The sequence below is a fragment of the Nothoprocta perdicaria genome, unplaced genomic scaffold, assembly GCF_003342845.1.
Source record: "Nothoprocta perdicaria isolate Ctin4 unplaced genomic scaffold, notPer1 scaffold_121, whole genome shotgun sequence".
Taxonomy (NCBI): domain Eukaryota; kingdom Metazoa; phylum Chordata; class Aves; order Tinamiformes; family Tinamidae; genus Nothoprocta; species Nothoprocta perdicaria.
The window spans coordinates 537606-559499 of record NW_020454328.1 but is presented as its reverse complement, the minus strand read 5'-3'; the positions used below and the strand labels follow the sequence as shown (position 1 = coordinate 559499).

The 21894-nt window shown below is 70.5% G+C and overlaps 2 protein-coding genes across 2 annotated transcripts; one reads left to right on the top strand and one right to left on the bottom strand.

Annotated features, from left to right (window-relative positions):
- Positions 1 to 2001: 2001 nt before the first annotated feature.
- OSBPL7 (oxysterol binding protein like 7) lies at positions 2002 to 7731 on the top strand. The gene is made up of 21 exons (XM_026054384.1): positions 2002 to 2085; positions 2280 to 2405; positions 2534 to 2587; positions 2697 to 2810; positions 2921 to 3019; positions 3142 to 3262; positions 3357 to 3469; positions 3540 to 3623; positions 3751 to 3865; positions 3945 to 4036; positions 4229 to 4324; positions 4394 to 4525; positions 5005 to 5421; positions 5762 to 5899; positions 5972 to 6035; positions 6128 to 6206; positions 6283 to 6427; positions 6974 to 7118; positions 7197 to 7323; positions 7398 to 7520; positions 7606 to 7731. The coding sequence occupies exons 1-21, from the start codon at positions 2002 to 2004 to the stop codon at positions 7712 to 7714; spliced, it is 2577 nt and encodes an 858-aa protein (XP_025910169.1). The 3' UTR covers positions 7715 to 7731.
- A 961-nt stretch (positions 7732 to 8692) lies between these two features.
- Positions 8693 to 15683, bottom strand: TBX21 (T-box 21). The gene is made up of 6 exons (XM_026054383.1): positions 15193 to 15683; positions 10746 to 10900; positions 10544 to 10665; positions 9800 to 9958; positions 9361 to 9422; positions 8693 to 9287 (listed from the first exon to the last, which is right to left on the bottom strand). Exons 1-6 carry the CDS (start codon positions 15681 to 15683, stop codon positions 8693 to 8695), a joined length of 1584 nt encoding a protein of 527 aa, XP_025910168.1.
- Between the last annotated feature and the right edge of the window lie 6211 nt (positions 15684 to 21894).

The following is a 21894-nucleotide window of genomic DNA, read 5'->3' as shown; positions in this document are numbered from 1 at the left end:
TGCCGGCCCCCCGGCCACGCGGAGCGGGGGCCGCCGCGCCGCCCCCCGGGCCACCCGCGGCCGCTGCACATTAAACGGAACCTTCACTGTTCACTGAGGAATGGAGGCTGCACCTGCCTTAATGGGGGCTGGGGCTGCACGGGGAGGGGGCTCTTCCCGCTTCCTCCTTAAGGCACCTCCCTTAACTGGGGGGCTYCTGCCTGGGGGCTGCAGCTCCTCCGTGGAGGGACGGAGCCGCAGGACAAATCCCTGTGCTGTGTCCAACCGCTGTCCTTGGTGCCGGGAGAAACGCCGGAGGCCTCAAAGGGCTCCGGGCAKTGGGGCCCACGGGGGGCGGGCGGCCCGGGGGACCCTGGGGACACCGGCCCCGTGCGGCAGCGGGAGCCGTGCCRGGGAGACCTCGCCCGGACCGAGGCCGGGTCCCCGGCCCTGCTGCTCCGTGCCAGGCTGCTCCTGCCAACCTTCTCCGGGAGCTCCTCTGCTTGGGGCCGGTTGCCGGAGGAGGCGATGGGCGCCGGGGGGAGGTGCCGGGGCCGCGGGGGGTGCTGGCGCCCCGAGCCCCCTGCAGAGAGGCCCCCAGCCCGGCCGGGGGGGGCGCGGCGGGGCCCGGGGCGGCGCGGAGCTGTCCCCGGTACCGGCCGCGGGCTCCGGTCCTCCACGGAGCAGGGGGCAGAGCCGAGCTCCGGCCCGGCGCCGCCGCCGCCTCCTTCCGTGTTCCGCTTCCTGCAGCCGCCGGGCGGGACGCGAGCGGCGCCGGCGCCCGCGCAGGTGGGAACCGGGCACCGGGCACCGGGCACCGGGCACCGGGGGGGGCAGCCCCGCGCCCCTCCGCACGCGCCCCCCCCGCCCGGATCCGTCCCGCGTGTCCCGGTTCCCGGGGGGGGGCACCGGGCGGGCGGGTTGTGCTGCCCCCGCCGGGATGCGCTGCCAAGCTAAGCAGGTGCAGGGAGGGTCCGTGTGGGATGGGAGACCCCGCCCGCGCCGGTTCTGTGTGTGTGTGCGGACGGGAGCATCYGCTCCGCTTGCGGCTGGGCCCCCTCCCTGGGAACACGGCCCCCAGGCTGCGCTTATTCCCGTTGCTGGGAAGGSATGCGCGGAGTCGTTTTGCTTGAGCTGTGGCTTGGCCTCCATCCCAGCTCGGTCGTGCTTGGACAGGCAGCTGGCAGTGCGGCCGTGCTGGGTACCCGGGATGCATGGAGCAGCGGGAGCGTGGCCGTGTGGGATGCACGGAGCAGCGGGAGTGTGGCCGTGCAGGACACATGGGATACACGGAGCAGCGGGAGCGCGGCCGTGCCGGGCAGGCAGTAGAGGGGCTCAGGGTCCCGGGCAGAGGCAGTCCCGCACCCCTGGGTTGTGTCGCGGCCGGAGGAGCCCGCGCGGGCGACAGGAGCGTAGCCAAGCCTGGGTACGGGGGCAGGACGCGGTGATTTCAGCGCCAGCCGGCTGTGCTGTGGACACAGCCTCTACCACGGCTGGGACGAGTCCTGCCCCACGCGGGACTGAGGGGACCCCTTTACGGCACCGGGGCCCCCTGGGCTCCCCCTGGGGACGTCGGGATGGCCGGGGCTGAGCCCGGCGCTCCTGGCCGCGCTGCATCCTCCGGGCGCGGGGCCRGGTGCGGTAGGGGCTGGACTCTGGACCTGCGTCGCCGCGGGCGGCCAAGGGCCAGGAGCGAAGACGAGATAAGGGCGGGTGGGTCCGAGCCTCCGCCTTGCCCAGAAGCTTCTGGCTCCGACTGTCGGGGCCACGTGCCGGAGCCGAGGCACATCCCAACAAGGGAAACTGAGGCACGTGGCCAGGGAGGCATCGCTCAGACGCTGGCACCCGGATCCCTGATCCGAGCAGGAAGAAGGAGCTTGTGCAAACAGGCGGGCTCGCCGGCAGGGCCGGRCTGCGGCATTCCCGGTGTCCCCTCCTCGCAGGCTGTCCCGCCTCCCAGGCACCGGCGGAGCGCCCGCGTCCCGGCCCTGCGGCTGCCCCGGCCCCTGCGCTCCGCTGGCCATGGGAAGCCACGAGAAGGACCCRGCGTCTCCGAGCAGGGCCCCGTCGCGCTCCAGCAGCACCGTGTCCTCCAAGCCCGGCATCGTGCAACAGGTGGGGGGCTCTGGGCTGGGGGGCACAGCAGCAYCCCAGCGCTCCGGGAGGCTCTCTGGGCATTGTCCACAGTGTCCCTTGCATCCAAGCAGCCCCTGGGGGCTCTACCCCACCTTAATAAGGATGGGGGGGGCCCTCCGGGTGCCCGTTGCCCCCAGGGCCACCCGCTGCTGACCGCCTTGCAGCAGGGCTCGGAGAGCTGGGAGCTGGTGGAGGAGCCGCGAGCGCGGGGCAGCCCGGACCGGCAGCCGGAGCGGCACGAGGGCTATCTGCTCAAGAAGAGGAAATGGCCTCTCAAGGGCTGGCACAAGGTAATGGGGCTGGGGGCATCCAGGGATGGGCACGGGGCCACCCGCCGATGCTGCTGACACRGGTTGCTGTGGGCCCCGTGCTGCGGCAGCTCTGCCCCCCTCCGATGATCCGCTCTCTCTGCCCGCAGAGGTACTTTGTGCTGGAAAAGGGTGTCCTGAAGTACGGCACGACGCGGCAGGACGTGAGTGCGGCGCCGGCACCGCCCCATGCAGCGCGGCGGCCCCGTCCCGCCCGCGAGGACGCCCTGCCCGTCCCCCTGCCCCGTCACACGGGCTCCCCGGCCTCCCCAGGTCCTCAAGGGCAAACTGCACGGCTCCATCGACGTGCGCCACGCCGTCATGTCCGTGAACAAGAAGGCGCAGCGCGTGGACCTGGACACCGAGGAGAACATCTACCACCTGAAGGTACCTGCGCCGGGCGCCGGGCCGGGGCCCGCGGGTGCCGTGGGGCGGCGGGAGGGCAGCACTGGGGGCGCTGGGTCCTTCCCCCCGACATTTGCCCCGCGGTGCCGCAGATCAAGTCCCCGGAGCTCTTCAGCAGCTGGGTGAGCAGCCTGTGCTCCCATCACCAGGGCGAGAGGCCCGAGCCCCTGGCCGGCCCCAGAGCGGGRTCTGTGGGGCGACCCCCCGCCACGACACAGGTCAGTGTCCCTGTCCCGCCACGGGACGGGGGCAGCGCCCGGGAGCGGCTTTCTGGCCGGCAGCCCCCCCAGCGCCCCTTCCTCTTGCCCCCCAGGGCTCCTGGACCCGCATCCTGCCSTCCGGCAGCGCCCCGGCCCTCTCGGCCCTCAGCAGCTCCCGGGACGAGGTGGCCGCGTGGCTGAAGGACAGCGAGGGGCTGGAGCGCTGCTCGGCCGGTGAGCGGGACGGGATGGGCGCGGGGCACCGGGACAGGGCGCAGGGCACCGGGCYGGCCCCGCACCGCCGCCTGACGCTGTCCCCGCTGCGCAGAGCTGTGCGAGTGCCAGGCGAAGCTGCGCGAGCTCTACAGCATGCTGCAGAGCCTCGAGGCCCTGCACCGCATCCCCTCGGCGCCCCTCATCTCCAGCAGCCAGGTGAGCATGGCGGGCACGGGCACGCGGGGGGCTGGCGTGGGGGTCCCAGCTCTGAGGCCTCCTTCCCGTGTCCTTGCAGCCCATGGAGAGGCCCAAGAAGGGCAGGCGGAGCACCAAGATCTGGTGCACGCAGAGCTTCGCCAAGGATGACACCATCGGCAGGGTGAGGCGGGCGCTGCCGGTGTCCCCACCGCAGGACCCCAGGGGAAGGGCACCCGTGGCATCAGCCACCCCATAGCCCTGGGGGGGCAGCCAAGGGGGGCAGCCCTGACCCCCCATGGCCCCCCCAGGTGGGCCGCCTGCACGGCTCGGTGCCCAACCTCTCGCGCTACCTGGAGCCGTGCGCGAGCCTCCCGCCCCAGTACGGGCAGCTGCAGCGGAGCTTCTGGAGCCTGGCACAGCAAGGTGTGCGGCGGGGCCGGGCCGAGCGGGACCCCCGCCCGGGCCCGCTGCTCCGCGCCAGCCCCGCCGCCTCTGCCCGCAGTGCACGGCTCGCTCGGCAGCGTCGTGGCCGCGCTCACGGCCGAGAGGGCCCGGCTGGAGGAGCTGCGGCGGGCGCTGGAGGCGCAGTGCGCTGTGCCGTGCGCGGGCGGCCGCCGGAGCGCCACGGTGAGCGCCACGGGTGCTGCGGCTGGCGCGCCGGTGGAGCGGGTGGGCGGTGGTGCCGAGGGCCGGGCAGGGCGCGGTGCCGGGGCTTTTCCCGGGATGTGCTGGGGGTGCAGGGAATCGCTGCCCTGTTTATCCCGGTTTATCCCGCTGTCCCTGCAGGGCATGGAGCCCCGGCGCAGCATGCGCCGCTTCCACTCGCTCTCCGTCTCCTCCGACACCACGCTGGACTCCTTCGCCTCGCTGCACCCCGAGGAGGTCCGGAGGGGCCGGGCCGCGCGCGGGGGGCGCTGCCCGCCGGGCTGACGCGGCTCCCTGTCCCCGCAGCCGGACGCGCTGCCCGACAAGGGCCGCGAGCAGCAGCTCTCCAACCGCAGCATCGTCTCGCTCGCCGACTCGCACACCGAGTTCTTCGACGCCTGCGAGGTCTTCCTCTCCGCCAGCTCCTCCGAGAACGAGGTGGGGCGGGGCTAGAGACAGGGGGTGGGGCTAGTGAGGGTGTGGCTAAACACAGGAGGAGGGGCTTCGCGGAGCCCCRCCCCCTCCCTTGGTGCTGCTGTTTCTATGGGTTCATCTCTATTTTCTCTCTCTTCTCCCGTCCCTRCTCCTTTTCCGGTAGCTGGCCCGGGAGCCACCGTCCCGCCCTGCTCCCCGTGTCCCCCCCTGACTCTCCACTGCAGCGGCCTCGGGGCTTCCCTGTCTCTGAGCCCAGTGCGTGGGGGTCTTGGTGCCCCCCCACCACTCCTGTTTCCTCCAATCTGCTTGAGCTCCCATTTGCAGCCCCGGCCGCCTGGGTCCCTGCCTGTCCCCCTTGTCCCAAAGCGAACYCTCCTGCAGGCGCCCCCGGGGCTACCCCCAACTTGCAGCCCTTCTTCACCCCGCCGCGTCCCCTCCTGCCCCACTGTGCCCAACGGGCCCCTCTGTGCCGCCGTCCCCAGGCCTCGGATGATGAGTCGTGCGTCAGCGAGGCCACCAACAGCATCKCCGAGGACACGGCCGCGGCCGCCTGCTTCCAGACAGGTAGCAGCCGTGGACGGGGGGACACCGGGAGCGAGACGTGGTGGTTGAGGCGTGGGCCGTGTCCGTCAGGATCAGGAGAGGCGGCGCTGGTGCCGCTGCTGCTGCCGGGGCCGGGCGCCCCGCGGCGGAGCTGCCTGCCGGCGCCGCCGGCGCACGCGGGTGACGTGAGCCTCTGGAACATCCTGCGCAACAACATCGGCAAGGACCTGTCCAAGGTGTCCATGCCGGTGCAGCTCAACGAGCCGCTCAACACGCTGCAGCGCCTCTGCGAGGAGCTCGAGTACAGCGCGCTGCTGGACCGCGCCAGCCGCTGCGCCGACCCCTGCCAGCGCCTGGTGCGTGCGCCCCCCGGGGAGGGGCCTGCGGGTGCCCCGCCCAGGGGAGGGGCTCTGTGACCACACCCACACGTGGGAGGGGCCACTGGGGCCACACCCCTACATGGCAGGGGTCTGGGGTGACACCCCGCCATGGAAGGGACCAAGGGGCATCCTTGATGCTAACGGATGCTCTGCAACCCGGGAGCATCCTTGGTTAGGGATGCTCTGTGCCAGGGGGTGGTGCCATGTGTGGCCACGCCCCCCAGTGGGAGGGGTCATGCAGAGCCCCTCCCCTCAGTGGGAGGAGCAATGAGAGGCCCCGCCCTGGCGAGGGTGACAGGGGTGTCCCCCCGTGCAGGTGTACGTGGCGGCCTTCGCCGTGTCCGCCTACGCGTCCACCTACTACCGGGCGGGCTGCAAGCCCTTCAACCCGGTGCTGGGCGAGACGTACGAGTGCGTGCGGCCCGACCGCGGCTTCCGCTTCGTCAGCGAGCAGGTGCGGCGGGCACGGCGGGCGGCYGGGCGCCACCGCGGCCCCGGCACCTCGCGCTGCCTCCTCTCCCCGCAGGTTTGTCACCACCCGCCCGTCTCCGCCTGCCACGCCGAGTCCGACAACTTCGTCTTCTGGCAGGGTGAGGGGCACGCGCGGCAATGCGGGGGGCACTGGCTTTGCAAGGGGCAGGGTGGGGACCGACGCTCACCCCTCTTCCTTTCCTCCTGCCAGACATGAAGTGGAAGAACAAGTTTTGGGGCAAATCCCTGGAGATTGTGCCCATGGGCACGGTGAACGTGCGGCTGCCCAGGTGGGTGCCCATCGCTGCGTCCCCACCGGGCACCGCGGCGTTCCCCCCCGGCCCACGCTGCCCCCGTTGCGCCCAGGTGCGGCGACCACTTTGAGTGGAACAAGGTGACCACGTGCATCCACAACGTGCTGAGCGGCCCGCGCTGGATCGAGCACTACGGCGAGGTGCTCATCCGCAACACGCGCGACGCCGCGCTCCACTGCAAGCTCACCTTCTGCAAGGTAGGCGGGGCCTGCCCTGGACACGCCCCTGACAGGCCCCGCCCCCGGTGGCCACAGGCCCCGCCTCACACAGACCACACCACTCCCCCTTTTGCCCATAAGCCCCGCCCCCTGCATGGTACTGGCTCCGCCTCATGCTGATCACATCTCCTTTTCTCCCTAAGCTCCACCCACCGACTTAGCCCCGCCCCTAGCACCTCTCCTTATTGGACCTGCAGACCAAATCGCCCCGCCCACTAGCATTAGTCMCGCCCCCTCCTGTGACCGCCCTGTCTTTACCCAACCAGAGCTCTTCAGTGGCCCTGCCCCTTCCTAGTGACTCCACCTCCTCCTCCTATGCCACGCCCTAACCTGTGCCCCACCCTTCCCATAGGCCACACCCCTCCTCCAAAGCCCCACCCCCTCCTCCAAAGTCACGCCCCCTCCCAAACCTTGGCCCTCCTAGGCACATCTCCTCCCTATAGACCCCGCCCCTCCCACAAGCCCCACCCCTCCTGCAAGCCCCACCCTCCCACAAGCCCCGCCCCTGCACGCCCCGCCCCGCAGGCGCGGTACTGGGGCTCCGGCGTGAACGAGGTGCAGGGCGCCGTGCTGAGCCGCAGCGGGAAGGTGGTGGAGCGGCTGGCGGGCAAGTGGCACGAGGGGCTGTTCCGCGGCGCGGCGCCGGGCGGACCCTGCGTCTGGAGAGCCAGTGAGCGCGGCACGGTGGGGCACGGCGGGGCACGGCCGCGGCGCGCAGCGCTCAGCACTGCTCCCYGTCCTCCTCCAGACCCCATGCCCCGCGACCACGAGCACAACTACGGCTTCACCCAGTTCGCCCTGGAGCTCAACGAGCTCACGCCCGAGCTCAAGCGGGTGCTGCCCTCCACGGACACCCGCCTGCGCCCGGACCAGCGGTGAGCGGCAGCGCCCGGCGGCCGCACGGCGCCGAGGCCGCCCAGCTCGTCACAGGAGTGATCCCCGCGCGCAGGTACCTGGAGGAGGGCAACGTGGCCGCGGCCGAGGCGCAGAAGCGGCAGATCGAGCAGCTGCAGCGGGACCGGCGCCGGGTCATGGAGGAGAACAACATCACGCACCAGGCGCGCTTCTTCAGGTGGGCACGGCGGGCTCAGCGCGCCCGCCGCGGCTCCGGGGCGCCCCCGGCTCCCCTCCTTCCTGACGCCGTCCCCGCCGCGCAGGCGGCTCACGGACGCCAGCGGCAAGGAGTCGTGGGTGACCAACAACACGTACTGGAACCTGCGCGCCGAGCCCGGCTTCGCCCACCTCGACAGCGCCGTGCTCTGGTAGCCGGGGCGGGCGGCCGAGGCCGCCCAGCTCATTGCAGGGATGGCGCCGCCGCCCGCCCCCCGCAGCACACGCTGCCTGCCGGCCGGGCAGCCCCCCCGCGTCCCGGCCCCRCCAGCACGGGACCCACCTGGGCCTGGGGGGGGGACGGGGGGGCACTTTGCCTGTATTTAAGGAAAACTGTGATTTAAAAGCAGGGGGGATGTTGCACAGATAATGAAGCACCGATGATGCAGCCCCCCTCCAGGCGGGAGCAGAGCCTTGAGGGCCTGGGGGCCTTGGGGACACCCCCTGGGCCCCAGACACCTGGGCCCGCGGGTAGGGGGCAAGGCGGGGGGCTGATGTGTGTCGGGGGGGTCCGGGGTGCCCGCGGGCGGGCAGAGCCCTCCCCGCTGATGCTGGGGGCTGCATGCGCAGCCCCTCGCTCTAATAAAGGCTGCGAAGAGATCCCTGTGCCCAGAGCTTCCTTCTGGCCGCCCTCCGGACGCCTGGGCCCCCTCTGCCTGCAGGGGGATGGGGAGGGGGCTGCAAGAACGGCTGCTCACGGCCCCTTTGCACCGGTCCCCCCCCGCTCCCTGCTCCCAGGCCTCAGTTTCCCTCCCTGCCCAGCCCGGTGTGTCGAGCAAAGAGATGCCACCATCAACCACAGCGTCCCTTTTATTGCGAGATATGCGGCTGTCCCCTCTGCCCCCCCAGCTGGGCACAGGGCGGCTTCAATAAATACTTCAGCATTAAACCCCCCCGACCGCTAAAAACCAGACAACAAAAACCCCATCAGAAAAGAAGAACAGAAAACAGAAATTACCCCCTCCGTGGCTGCCTGCACCCCCCTATCCCACCCGCCAGGACACAGACTTAAATAAGGGGGGGACACAGAGCGGGGACACAGTCTCTGCAAGGGGCTCAGCCCCGTCCCCGCGGGTCCGCTGCCCCCCTGCACCCCAGGGYGCCGGGGAGGGTCCTGCGGTGTCGCCCCGCGTCTCAGGTGCCGTAGAAGCCGTAGTAGGGGGGCTGGGCGGTGGGCTCCTTGCCCTCGAGGGGCTCCCCGGGGTGCGCGGCGGGCGGCGGGCTCTCGGCACTCGCGGGGTACGGGGAGACGCGGCGCCGCTTGCACTCGCCCTCGTAGAGCGCCGCCTCGGCCGCCTCCTTGCCCTTGTCCTCGCGGGGGTCCCGGTACCAGCCGAGGGGCGCGGGGCCCTTGCCCGGGTACTGCGGGGGGCTCCATGTGGCCGGCGTGCCCAGGGCCCCCTCGCCGTAGTAGGGCAGGGGCGCGTGGCCGGCGGGCGGCAGCGCCAGCGCCTTGGCGCCGTAGGGCACCAGCTTGCCGCCGCTGTAGCCGCTCTCGTAGGCGCCGTAGTCGGCGGGCGGCTGCTGGGGGGCGAAGTACCAGCGCGGGGGGTCCTTGGGGGGCAGCGGCAGCGGGGCGCCGCGCTCGCCGTTGTAGTAGCGCCCGGGCGGCAGCGCGTACGGCTCGGGCAGCAGCGGCGGGAAGCGGGCGCCGGGCAGCAGCGGCTGGCAGCCGGCGGCGTCGGGCGGCGACGGCGTCAGGCGCTCGCCCTCCGAGGCCGGGTACATGCTGGGGGACGTGGGGCCGCTCAGCGGCGCCCACGGTGCCCCCGGGCAGCGCGGGGGGCGCGGGGGGTACTCACGAGTCAAAGTTGTCCCTGAAGCCCTTGGCGAAGGGGTTGTGGTCGATCTTCAGCTGCGTGATCTTGCAGAGCGCCAGAAAGAAGCGGGGTTGTGGCCATGGCCGCCCCCTGCCCTCACCCTCCAGCACCCCCAACCCGCTTCAGTGCCTTGCTCGTCCTGAGACGACCCCCCCAGGGCGGTGTTGGGGCCGTCAGGACTGAGAGCAGCCCCCCATGCGGGTGGCCTGGGGGGCTATGACCCCCTGGGGGGCTGGGGGGGCACTGGGGGCTGCGAGGGGGGCCTGGGGTGCCTGTGATGCGGTGGCGAGGGGGACACAGGCAGGAGTTATGGGGGGCTGGCTGGGTACCGGGGCTCGCTGTGGTGCTGGGGCGCGCAGGAAGGGGTGTTCGGGGCGCGGGGGCACAGGGTTCCTGCGGGCCGGCCGGGGCTGGCACTCACGTCGGCGTTCTGGTAGGCGGTGACGGCGATGAACTGCGTCTCGGGGAAGGCGAAGGTGTGCGCGTGCGGCACCGGGCAGCTCCCCGCGCCCTCGCCCTCCTTCACCTCCGTCACGTGCAGCCGCGGCTGGTACTTGTGCAGCGACTGCAGCACGATCATCTGCGGCGGGGGCACGGGGCAGCGGTGAGCGGGGGGCTCGCCAGGCGCGCACGGGGCAGGGCGAGGGGTGGCGTGGATGGCACTGCATAGCATGGGATGGTGTTGCATGGCATAGTTTGGCATTGCATGGCATGGGATGGCATTGCATGGCATGGCATGGGATCACACAGCTTAGCATGCGACGGCAGTGCAGAGCGTGGCTTTGCATGATATGGCATTGCATGGCATGGGACAGCATTGCACGGCATGGCGTACAATAGGATGGCATTGCACATGATGGAATTGCACGGCACAGGATGGCACAGCACAGCAAGGGATGGCATTGCACGGCATGGTGTARGATGGCATTGCATAGCATGGGCTAGGATTGCACAGCAAGGCATTGCACGGCCTGGGATGGCATTGCATTGCATTGCATGGCACAGCATTGCATTGCGTGGGATGGCATTGCACGGCACGGGATGGCTTTGCACGGCCCGGCACGGGAAGGCCCAGCATTGCATGACACGGGATGGCAGCACTGCGCGGCGCGGCGCTGCACGGCCTGGCACGGCACGGCGCGGCGCGGCGCAGCTCGGCTCCTACCTGCCCCACGTTGTTGGAGGCCCCCTTGTTGTTGGTGAGCTTCAGCTTGCCGAAGGAGACCTCCTGGCGCATCCAGTGGGCGCCCGTGTTGGGCGAGTCGGGGTGCACGTAGAGGCGGTTCCCTGCGGCAGAGCAGCCCGCGGTGGGCACCGCGCTGCGCCCGGGCAGCTCCGGGGGACGGGGCAGCCCCGGGGGGCCCTACCTGGCATGTTGCCCTCRGCTTTGCCGCACTGCACCCACTTGCCGCCCTGGTAGCGCCAGTGGTGCTGGTCCACGAGCACCACGTCCACGCACACGTTGTAGTGGGCCACGGGGTTGAGGCCCGAGAGGCTGAAGCTSAGGAACGGGAACATGCGCCTGGCGGGGGACACGGCGGGGGTCACCCGCGGGGACACGCAGCCAGCGCCGCCCGCCCCCCCGCGCTGAGTGACCCCGGCAGCTGGGGGATGCTCCACGGGGCCGATGCCCCCCCGGCATCATCCTCCCCCTCGGCGAGCACCTTCCGCTTCGGAAACCAACACCGCTGCTATTTCGGGCCCGGCAYCGGGCTGCGCCAAGGGCAGGAAGGGGACGGGCGGGGGGGCCCGGGTGGCCCCGGCACTGCCCCATGCCAGCACCCGGGGGCAGCCCCGAAACCACGTGGGGGGAGAGTCGCCCCCACATCCCTCTCCCCCCATGGGCCCCAGTGGCCCCAGTTCCCGCTAGGAGCCRAGGGCCGCGCGGTGCCGGCGGTCCTGGCAGGAGCGTTGGCTGCCAGCAGCGGCCTGGGCCGTGGCCGGGTCAAAATGGGTCGTTTTGGCACTCGCTGGAGCCGCTGGCGCTTGGAAAGGAGCCGCCGACACCCTCCAACGTCCCCGTGCCCATGGAGCACCCAGCCTGGCACGAGGCAGCTCCCACGCGGGGGGCTGCACCAGGCGCCCCGGGCGGGCGGACGGACAGACAGACACGTGTGCGCAGGGACGCACAGACCCCTCGCGCCCCCACAGGCGCCTCGCAGCCGAGCGCGGGCGGGAGGCAGGGCTGAGACCCGGGGGGGACAAAGCGGGGGGGACCGTCTCCGCAGCCCCCAAAGCGCCGCGTGTGCAGACGAGGGGAAGGACCGCGCAGAGCCGGGGCCAGGCGCCCGTCACTCAGAAGGGCCCTCGCGCGGGAGCGGCCCGAGTGAAAGAAAGCGGCAGCCGGGCCGAGGAGCACGTGCCCAACACAGCCCCAAGGAAGGGCCCCGGCGTCCGGGCTGCCCGCGTCCTCGCGCTGCTGACCCTGTGGGAGCTGGTGCCGCCTCGGGCTCGGTGCCGGCCGCGGTGCTCTGAGCGCGGGCGGATGCGGGGCCGGGCGCGGGAGGAAGGAGCGGAGCATCCCCACACCGCCCCACTCCACGGCAAGCGCCTCTCCCGCCGCTCCCGGGGACGCGCACGGGGCGAGAGGGAACATTAAAAAAAAATAATAAATAAGAAGTTGCAAAGCGGTTTATGGGTTTATATTCTAAAGGCTGTCGCAGCGCAAACCGCAGCTCAGCTGGGGCGCTCGAGGGTGGAGGCCTGGCCCGAAACCACGCACGCCTCGCGGTTATTTTTACCCCACCGGGCTCACGGGGCTGTTTCCCAGGCAGGAGGCAGCGCTGGGCTCAGCCCCCCAATGTGGGGGTGTCGGGGTGCAGTACCCCCCTCCCGGCAGCTGTGCTGTGGGTTCCGGGGCAAACGCAGGGCGATTTGGGGACTAGGCGGGAGGCGGAGACCCCTGCCTGCAGAGCGGGGATGGGAGCCGTGTGTGGGGGGGCGGCAGCTTCCTGACCCCCCCGCGCACCCCAGCGCCAGCAGCCGCAGGAACCGCGGCCGCGGAGGAGCTCGGAGCAGCCACCTGCCCCCCGCCCCCGCGGCACCGGCACCGCGCGGCGGCACCGGGGACGGCACCGAAGGCCCCGCAAGGGCAACGTCCCCCCGCCGCCCTGCCCGGCCCCGAGAGGCGAAGCCGCCCCGCAGGGCGCCCCCGAGGCAAAGCCACGGCACCCGAATGCAAAGCGAAGCCACTTCCTCCCCCAAGGCCCCGACAGGTCTGCCGTCCCCCGAGCGCAAAGCCACCCACGTCCCCTGGAAGGCAGCKCTGAGCCCCGCGCGGCCAAGGGGAGAGCCGGGCACCCCCAAATTCAAAACCTGCCCCATGCAAAGCCTAAAGCAAAGCCGAACCCAGCCGCAAAGCCAACCCGTGCACCCCCACATGCAAAAGCAACCTGTGCTCCCCRCAAATGCCAAGCCAGCCTGTGCACCCCCAAATGCAAAGCCGATTGTTGCGCCCAGCGCCTGTTCCCCGCGGCGGGCGCCCYGCGTGCGGGCGGAGAGCAGGAATTCCCCCTGCCCGCGGGGGTTTCCACAGCAATCCTGCCCGGCAGCGCGCGGAGTCGCCCCGGAGCCCGGGCCACAAAGCGGGGGGAAACTCTTCTTAATGCGGAGAGGAGCAGGCGAGGACAGCGAGTGCGGGACGAGAGGGAGAGGGAAGAGCAGGGCAGGGAATGCCTGGATGTGAGGACGAGCACGGGCCTCCCTTCGGCAGGGCAAAATGCCCCGCTGGGAGCTGCAGCACCGCTCGCTGCCGCCGTTGTCCCAGGCTGGTGCCAGCCCGTGGCTCTCCGGGGTTTCAGCATCCCTGTCCAAGGCAGCCCTCGGTGCCGCTGCGGCAGCTCCCAGACCAGCGGGAGCCCCGGGAGCCGCGGCCGCACGGCCCCAGCGCTCGGCCGGGCTGCTCCTGCGCTGCTGCGCGCGGGCCCGGCGCGGAGGCCGCTGCAGCAGCCCGGGCTCGACGCGCGCTTTGCGGCTCCGGGGTTGACGTCTCCCAGGGTCGGGTTTGCTGCAGGGTCCCCCGAGCCTCCCCACGGGCGAGCCCCTCCACGGAGCCCCGGCCTGCRCCCGCGGAGGGAGTGCCCTGTTTGGGGCTGGCAGAGCCCTGGCGCATTTCGGGGCAAAGAGGAGGCATTCCGGCTGGTGCCCACAATTTCAGCAGCCCCGGCGGTCCCCAGCCCTGCGCTGCCGCAGACGGGCATCGCCCCTCTGAGCCTCAGCAGCGAGAGGAACGGCAGGGCGCGTTGCGGATGGCTTCCGCAGCGCAAACCGAGCAGGAGCGACACAAAGCGCGCGAAAAAGCACCGTGCCGGGGGCGACCAAGCGGGCACCCCCCTGCACCGAGCCCGCCGAAGCAGCCCCGCGAGCGGACACGCTCCCCGTCCTTGACGCTGATGGGTTCCTACCGAATGGCCCCAGGTCCAGCGGCCGGTTTGGCCGCTGGGAGAGCAGGGCCGGGAAGGCAGMGCGGCAAACGAGCCGGCCCTAACGCGTTTAGACTTCCAACACATTAAGCAGGTTGGCTTCAGCATCGAAGTGACATCGTCTGTCTTGGCCGGGAAGAGGGAGAAGGGAGAGGAGCGGGGCCGCAGCCTCATGGAGCCTCCCGTGCTGGCCCCGGAGTGCYGCGGGAAAAGATCCTGGGAGCAGAAAGAGCCCCTGGAGCGGCAGGATTGGGAGGGAGSGGAGGAAACAAACAAACAAATAAATAAATAAATCATTGGAGCAAGATGAGATTTTTGCCAGCTGGAGGAAGGAAGCGAGACGAGCCCGGCGGGAACAGCCCAGTGGGGTGCGGGAAGGGCCGCTYCAGACCCCGACACTCCGCTTCCCGCAGCGCCCCAGGGCGAGGGAACGGCRCCGGTGGCGTTTTGGGCACAAGAGATTTTAGGGATCCCTTGTGCTCAGAGCCAGGGAGCCCTCTGAATCCCCATGGGTTGTGAGCGCGGGCGATCCCCCCTGCCCGCGCTGCTCCGGGGGTGAAGCAGCGAGGCCGGAGCCACAGCTTCCAATTTTAGGGCGTGCTAAGGGGCCCTCACCCTGGGCAGCAGCCTCCTCCTGGACCCTGGCACCCACTCAATTCCCATCTCCGGTTCAGGGATCTTGGAGCCGCAAGGAGCCGGGGAAGGAGGCGGCGTGGAGGGGGGTGGGTTGGGGGTCGCTGCAGCCACTTGGGCACCTGAGCACTTGCCATGATGTCCCCCATGGTGTCACGTCAGGGACACCAGGTCTGGGCAGACAGACTGCGACTTGGGACAGGTCACGGGGTAGGAATTGTCTGTGCAGGAGGGAGGAGATGGCGTGTAAGAGGGTCTGGGCTGTGAGCCCACAAGGCGCTGCCCCTGCGCCCGGCTCTGCGCTCACTTGTTGCTGCACTGAGCTGCGGAAGCGGCTGCGGAACCGGCCCGAGCGCTGAAGTCAGGGAAAAGCTGCCCCCGGGCTCTGATATCCGCAAGAGCTGCCCGGCACGAGCAGACCCCYGACACCCACAGCCCCAAACCCTGCCGGGACAGCGGGATCCAGACCGCAACACGCACCGGGAACAGTCCCATCCCGGAGCCTTGGCCACAAACTTTCCGGGCCCCCTTCTCCTTGCATCAAGACTCAGCCCCAGTAGCAAGAGAGCCTGAGAGGGGGGGCTGCATCTCCCTATACCTGCAGAGTGAACCCCCCCACACACAGGGACCCCCACCACTGCTCTGCACACAGACCCAGGCGACCTGCAGCCTTTTGCAGGGGGCTCCAGGCAGCCCCAGCGGCCGCAGCTCCAGCGCGACCCGCGGCCGGTGCCGGTCCCCCCGCCGCGGCGCCTCTCACCTGCCCTGCTTGGTGATGATCATCTCGGTCTGGTGCTTGTGGAACTTGGCCCAGAGCGGGTAGTTGTTGAGCATGACCTGCACCTTGCCGGCCGCCCGGTAGCCGGGCAGGGCGCAGAGCGGCCCGGCGCGGGGGCACAAGGGCGGCCCCCCCGGGCCGTACGCGCCCTCCGCGCCCGCGTACAGCTCCGCGCCCGCGTAACCCTCGCCCGCCGCGTAGCCCGGAGCCGCGGCCGGGGCGGCGGGCGGCGCCGGCGCCCGGTAAGGCGGGCAGGGCCCCAGGAAGCGGCTGCCGAAGACGCTCGGCACCGCGGGCGCGCCGTAGGGCAGCGGCGGGGCGGCCGGCTCCGGGCCGCCCGCCTCGCCGTAGTACCCGGCGGCGGCTGCCGCGGGGTCCCGCGGCCCCGGCGGCTCCTTGGCGAAGCTGGCGGCGCCGCTGAGCATGGGGACGGCGGCGCTGGGGGCTCCCGTCGCCGGCTCCAGCGCGCCCATGGACGGGCCGAGTGGGGCCCGGCGCCGCTCAGCCGCTCATGGGGCCCCGGTGCCCCGCGGCGGAGCCCCCCGGCTCCCCGCGCCGGTGTCTCAAGGGCGCCCGCCGCGCTGCGCGCCCGCCGCCCCCTCCATGGCCCGGGCGGCGGCGAGACCGGGCGGAAAGCGCAAAGAAAAGGAGAAAAAGAAAAAAGAAAAAAGGAAAAAAAAAGGTGGCGGCAAAAGGATAAATTAATAAAAAGTCCCCAAACCGAAAAAGTCCCACAAGTGCCTCCGGGGGAGGGGTGGCGGGAGGACTCGCTCGCTCGCCCGGTGCCGGTGCCGGTGCCGGTGCCGGTGCCGCCGCGCTCAGCGCACCTGCCCCATCCCCGCGCCTCTTATCCAAAGAAGCGGCTCCGCGGAGGGCGCCCCCCGGCCCCGCCCCGGGGAGGGGCCGCCCCGGCCGGGCGGGGCCACGGCCCGAGAGGGGCCGGGGGCACGCGGGACCCCCGAGGGGAGGGGCACGCGGGGGAGCTGGGGGGCGAGGGGGACACGGGGCGCGGTGGGGACGCGCGAGCTGGGGGGCATAGGGGCCATGGGAGGGGAGAGGGGACACGTCAGGACGTGGTGACATGGGGTGCTGGAGACTGGGGACAGGGCACGCAGGACGGAGGGTGAAGACCCACGGGAGTGCGGGACACAGGACGGGATAGGAGGTGTCAGATGGGGACACAGGGCGGGATGGAAAACACAGGATACAGGCGGAGCTGGGGACACCGGGGGGATATGGGGATGATAGGGGAGCCACAGGACAGGACACAGTTTGCAGGCACAGGAGAAACTGGAGGAGAGAGCAGGGATCTCGCTCCTGCTGCAGGTGCCTGCTCCAGACCCCACAGATGGAAAAGCAGGGACTGGAGCTTCCCGGCAGCCTTTCGTGCCCGCTCCAATGTCCCTTGCAGAGCCCCACCAAGGCCACGTCTTGTGTGTCGGCACCTGCCCTTGACCCGTCTGTGCCCAGGGAAGTCCCGGTGTCCCCTGGAGCCGGCATGAAAGCATTTCGTTCCAGAGGGGCTGCTTCCCTTGGCAGCATCCCAAATCCGTGCTCGTCAATACTTTCCATTCCCTGTGGGACACCGGCTGCAGGAGGGCACTGGGTGTTCAGCTCCTTTCTCATCCCTGYGTAGCTTCCAAAAAGTCCCCAAAGGAAATAAAAGGGGGAATATGTGGGTCTCTACCAAACCTGATGGCCTCCAAATCCCCTGGGCTCAGAGGCCCTGGGATTTTGCCGGGCTGGGGCAGAGGAACCAGGTGGGGTTGGGGAGGGGGCTGCACCGGGGCCTTGGAGGGGTCGTCTCRCGGGGCTGGAGGAAATGGGAAGTTAAGGATGTGCAGGGTGGGGGCAGCAGGCGGCCGTGGGGGGCGGATGGAGGGACCCCGGTGTCCGGCCGTGAGTCACCTCCGGCCTGCGGTCACTACAGCACGGTGTGTATTGGCCCATCAGACAGAGCTTAGCAGCCATCGGGAGGGCTTTTCACTGYGCTAATGGTTTAGAGGGGTCCCCCGCTGCCCCCATGCCCCCTCCGGCTCCTCCCAGCAATGTGATCCCTTGGGAATTAGGGGTTGGGGGAGCGGGCTGAGGTTGGGGCATTGCAGCCGCTCTGGATGTGGGGCTTTTTACGGTAGCCCCTGCCCCGTGCTCAGCCCTGGCCTGGCGTGTGCACCTGCATGCACACGCATGCACACGTGCAGGCGTGCACACGTGCAGGCATGCACACGCATGCACAACCCCCCCCCCCAAGATATGCACGGCTGCACCCAGGTGCTGCCAGGGCACTGCCAAGCCCCTTCCCCAAACCTTCAGGCAGAAATCACCCCCCAAAGCTTCCGACTCCAAAAAAGAAGGGAAAAAAACACAGAATTTTCCAGAAAAAAAAAGAAAAAAGGAGAAAAAAATAAAGGCCAGGGGGGCAAAGGAGGGAGGGTGGGCAGGGGGAAGAAGTGGCTCATTAGGAGAGAAGAAAGTGCCGCAGCACATGTGCTCCCTGACGTCAGGACGTGCTAATTCATTCCTGTTTTACCACCGCCGCCGAGGATAAATTCACAGCCCCCTCCCCGGCCGCGGCGCCGCTTCCCGGGCACTCCGGCCTCCCCGCTGAGCCCGTGTCCCGCGGCGCCCGGGATGCGGCGCCGCCGCCACCAGACGGTGCCCGCAGCGGGGTCCGCCGGGGCGGAGGTGGCTCTGTCCCTGGGCATCTCATGTCCTCGCTGTGCCCGGAGTCCCCCGGGGTGTAAATTGACACCAGGGCACTGCCCTCCGCAGGCGCCACAGCGGGGCTCCGGGGTGCTGCTTGTCACCGCGGTCACACGCGTCCCTGCGAAGGAAGGGCCCTACGGGGCCACGGAGGGGAGGAGAGTCGGGAGCTGCTGGTAGCCCAGTCCGACCTYCACCTTGCGCAGCCTTTGGTGGCTCTGGGGACACCGCGAGCATCCCCAGAGCTGCGATTTGGGCTTGGGCCCCTCTGGGCAGAGGGGAGGCAGCGGGGGGCAGCCCGGGCCGCGGGGGCGGCGGTGCCCGAGTGCCCGGTGCCTCTGTGCCGCCCGCCTGGCTTCCTGTGCTCGCCGAGACGCCGGCGCCCGCGAGGGCCGCCCCGGGGGAGGAAGCGGCTCGAGCTGCAGGATATGCCGTGTGGGCTCGGGCCGCACGCGCTCGCTGCACCTCGCGCCCTGCCCAGCACCCCGCGGCCACGGGGCCCGGTGTCGCCGTCACCCCGTGCCGCCCTGCGCATCCCTGTGCGTCCCTGCTCATCCCTGTGCATCCCTGCGCATCCCCGTGCATCCCTGTACATCCCTGCACATCCCTGCACATCGCTGAGCATCCTTGTGCATCCCTGCATATCCCTGTGCATCCCTGCGCATCCCTGTGCATCCCTGTGCATCCCTGCACGTCCCTGTGCATCCCATGGGGCTTTTCCCTTCCCGTTTCCTTGGCTGACACCGGCACCTCGCCAGGGACGAGCCCTCGGCAGCAGCTGGTCATGGTCGTCCCCCTCTCCGCGCCCCGGCCGGCCTGTCCCCGAGCTCTGCTGTCCCCATCCCGCTCTGCCCACGTCCTGCTGCCTGGGTGGACGCGGCTCCTCCCAGGCTGCCCAGGCCAAGGTGGGAACTCACTTTTCCAGCAGGAATTTGCCCTCTGGGGGCCGAGGGGAAACTCGGGGGTTATTTTCTTGGTAAATCACTTTGTTCCTGTTTTCATTATTGAAATGAGCTCGAAGGCGCAGGGCACCCACGGGGCTAAATTTGGTCGCAGGGAAAAAACAAGCAGCTCCCCCCACCCCGGCGGGATTTGCATCTCGCCGCTGCTYGAGGGCAGCCCGCTGCTGAGGAGCGCGCGGAGGCACCAACGCAAACCGCAGCGCCCCRGGCCCGGCCGGCCACCTGCCAGCTGCCCAGGGGGGACAGGGGCACCCCGGTGCCCCCCGCGCCGGGGGCAGCAGCAGCACGTGCAGCTGGGGGCTCTGCAACCTGAAGGCGGCTGCAGCGCTGGGGAAAGTGCTGCGAGCGGCGGGGCCATGCGCGGATGCTGCACCGCGGTGCCCGAGCCAACGAGGTGCCCCGGGCTGGGGACGCGGGCAGCGGGGTGCCCCCCTGCACCTCCACCAAGCCGAGCCTCTGACAGGGCCTTTGTGCGGAAGGGCTGGCATGGAGAGGGGGGGTCCACACATCTGTCCTGCTCCCGGCCACCCCTGGGGCCCCAGAGCCCTTGGAAGGGCAAACCCTGCCCGCTAAGGGAAGGATGCTCCGATGCCTGCATGGGAAACTGAGGCAGGGCACAGCGGCAGCACGTGTGCATCCCCTGTGCCCACAGCGGGGCCGGCCGGGAGACTGACCCYGGATTACAAATCCCTGCCCTCGGCAGGGGGACACCGCGCCTCGCAGTGCCGTGCGGGGCCGGCCGCCGGCGCCTTAATCTCGGGGAAGGAAGCGGGCTCCGGTTACCCGCTGCCCTCGGTGTAAGCGGAGAGGCACAGGAAGAAAAGTCATTAGCATGGCTTCACGCCSGTGCCATGCGAAAGCACCCGGGCGCGTTAACCCCTGCGCGTGCCCCGTGTGCRAGGGGGCTGCTGTGTGCATGCACCAGTGTGCAAGGGGGTGCTTGCAGTGTGCAAGGCGGTTGCTGTGTGCATGCACGGGTGTGCACGGGCCACTCGAGGGCTGTGCTTGCAAACGGCCTGGTGCACACGCGTGTGCAAGGACACTGGTGTGTGAACGCGAGGCTGCATGAGGGAGCTGCTGAGTGTGCAGGGGTGCTGCTGGGTGCACGCCCGGGTGTGCAATGGGCGGGTGCACGTGTGTGCAAGGCTGCGGGTGCAGCTGCATGCCCGGACCCTGCAGCGGGGCCGGGCGGCTAGCAAAGCTGTGAGGAAGCCGCGTGGTCGGGTGCGCGTGGGCCCGCGGGGCCGGGGGGAGTCCGTTTCACTCCCCACCCGCCTCTGCCTGACCTCTCGGCTGATTCCTGTACGCCGCGATTTGCTTCAGCGGGACCCAGATTTCCTGTGAAAAGCGGCGGTTCCCTCCGGAGCGCTCCGGGCTGTCTGCAGCCCCTGTCTGCCCGGCTTAGCGTAAGCGCCGGCGCCGGGGCTGGGGGTGCCCGCCGGGCGGCCCCGCGCACCCCGCGCCCCAGCGCAGCGTCGCAGCGCACAGGGGGGCCGCCGAGCCCGGCTCCACGATGGCTCCGGCCGGAGCGGCGGGCGAGGGCGGCCGGTGCAGCCCGCGGCGCCCGCCGAGCCCCCGCACAGCCCCGCGCACCGGCAGCCGCATCCTGCACCAGCCTCCCCGGCTGCAGCTCGGCCGGACCCGGACCATGGGGGGCTGCAGGATGCCCAGACCTCCCTGGGCAGGGATGAGGGGGACAGACTGGATGGGGACGCGGGGACGGCCCCAAGGGGCTGCTCTGGCTGTGGAGGAGGGAGCGCTGGGTCCAGGCCTGCCCTGGGGGGTCCTTTCCGCCCCAGAGGGTCCCATCCTGCCCCAAAAGGGGTGGTCTCGACCCAGACCGGGGTCTCATCCTGCCCCAAAGCGCCGGATCCAGCCTGGAGAGGGTCCCACCCTTCCCTAGGGGGTCAGACCCGCCCTGGGGTCGCTCCTCTCCTGCCCCAGAGGGTCAGATGCAGCCCGGGAAGGGACCGTCCTGCTCCAGAGGAGGGTGCGGGACGCAGGAGGCGGCCGGGGGGGGCCGGGGGGGCCRGAGGGATTCACAGGATGCCAAACCGAGGAGCCGGGAGCTAAAAATACCCGGCGCGGCGCTGCCAGACGGAAGTGGAGGTGTCAGTGCCGGCTGCTCCGGGAACGGGGCCGGGAGCAGCGCTCGGGTGTCCCGGCCTCCGCCACGGAGCCTCCCGCGCAGCACCTGGGCCCCACAGGAAGGGGCCGGGATAGCAGCTCCCGACAGCTGCGGGAGCCCTGCCCCGTCCCGCGGCTCCCCGGCACCGCTCCCCGTCCGGAGGAAAAGCGGGAATTGCGGGAGACGTCCCCAGAGCGGCGTCGCGGCCCCTTGGGAAGGGCAGGGACCCAAAGGCGGGCGCAAAGGGTCCCCGCGGTGCCCGGGCGCGGAGCTGCGCGGCACGAGGCCTTTTGGAAATGCAAAGTGACAAATGATGCCTCGCGTGCATTAATTGATGTGACGCGGGGCTGACACCGCGGCCCCACCAGGGGCCGGCGCGCGGGAAGAAAATCCAATCAAATGTTAAAAATAGGTCAGAGGGAAGGAGAGAAAGCCGTTTTAATTTCAGCTGCTAGTTAAAAGAAGCCGCCGGCAGCGACCGGCTGCTTAGCGCAAGGCCAGGCGGTGACACGGGAGCCGAAAAGGGGCATGAGACAGAGGGGTCGGGGGGGACATGRGGGGCACCTCTGCCTGGGCAGGTAGGGGACTCTGGCCCCAAATCCTGCTCTGGAAAGAAGTGTGACCCTAAATGGGAATTTAGGGGCTGTTTCTAGGGTAAAAGGATGCGATTTGGGCGCACCCTGAGCCATRCTGCAAACTGCCTGGGACTTGTTTTCCAAGAGCGCACGGACACAAACAACCCCCCCACGCCACTGTGGCGCTCACCACGGGTGACCCCCAATTTAACCCCACTTAGGGCGCCGGGCGGCGCGGCCGCAGCCGCCGATCGGTTGTGACAGCCGAGCGCTCGTGGCCCCGGCGGGCGCTGGCCGCGGCGGGGGGCACCCGCGT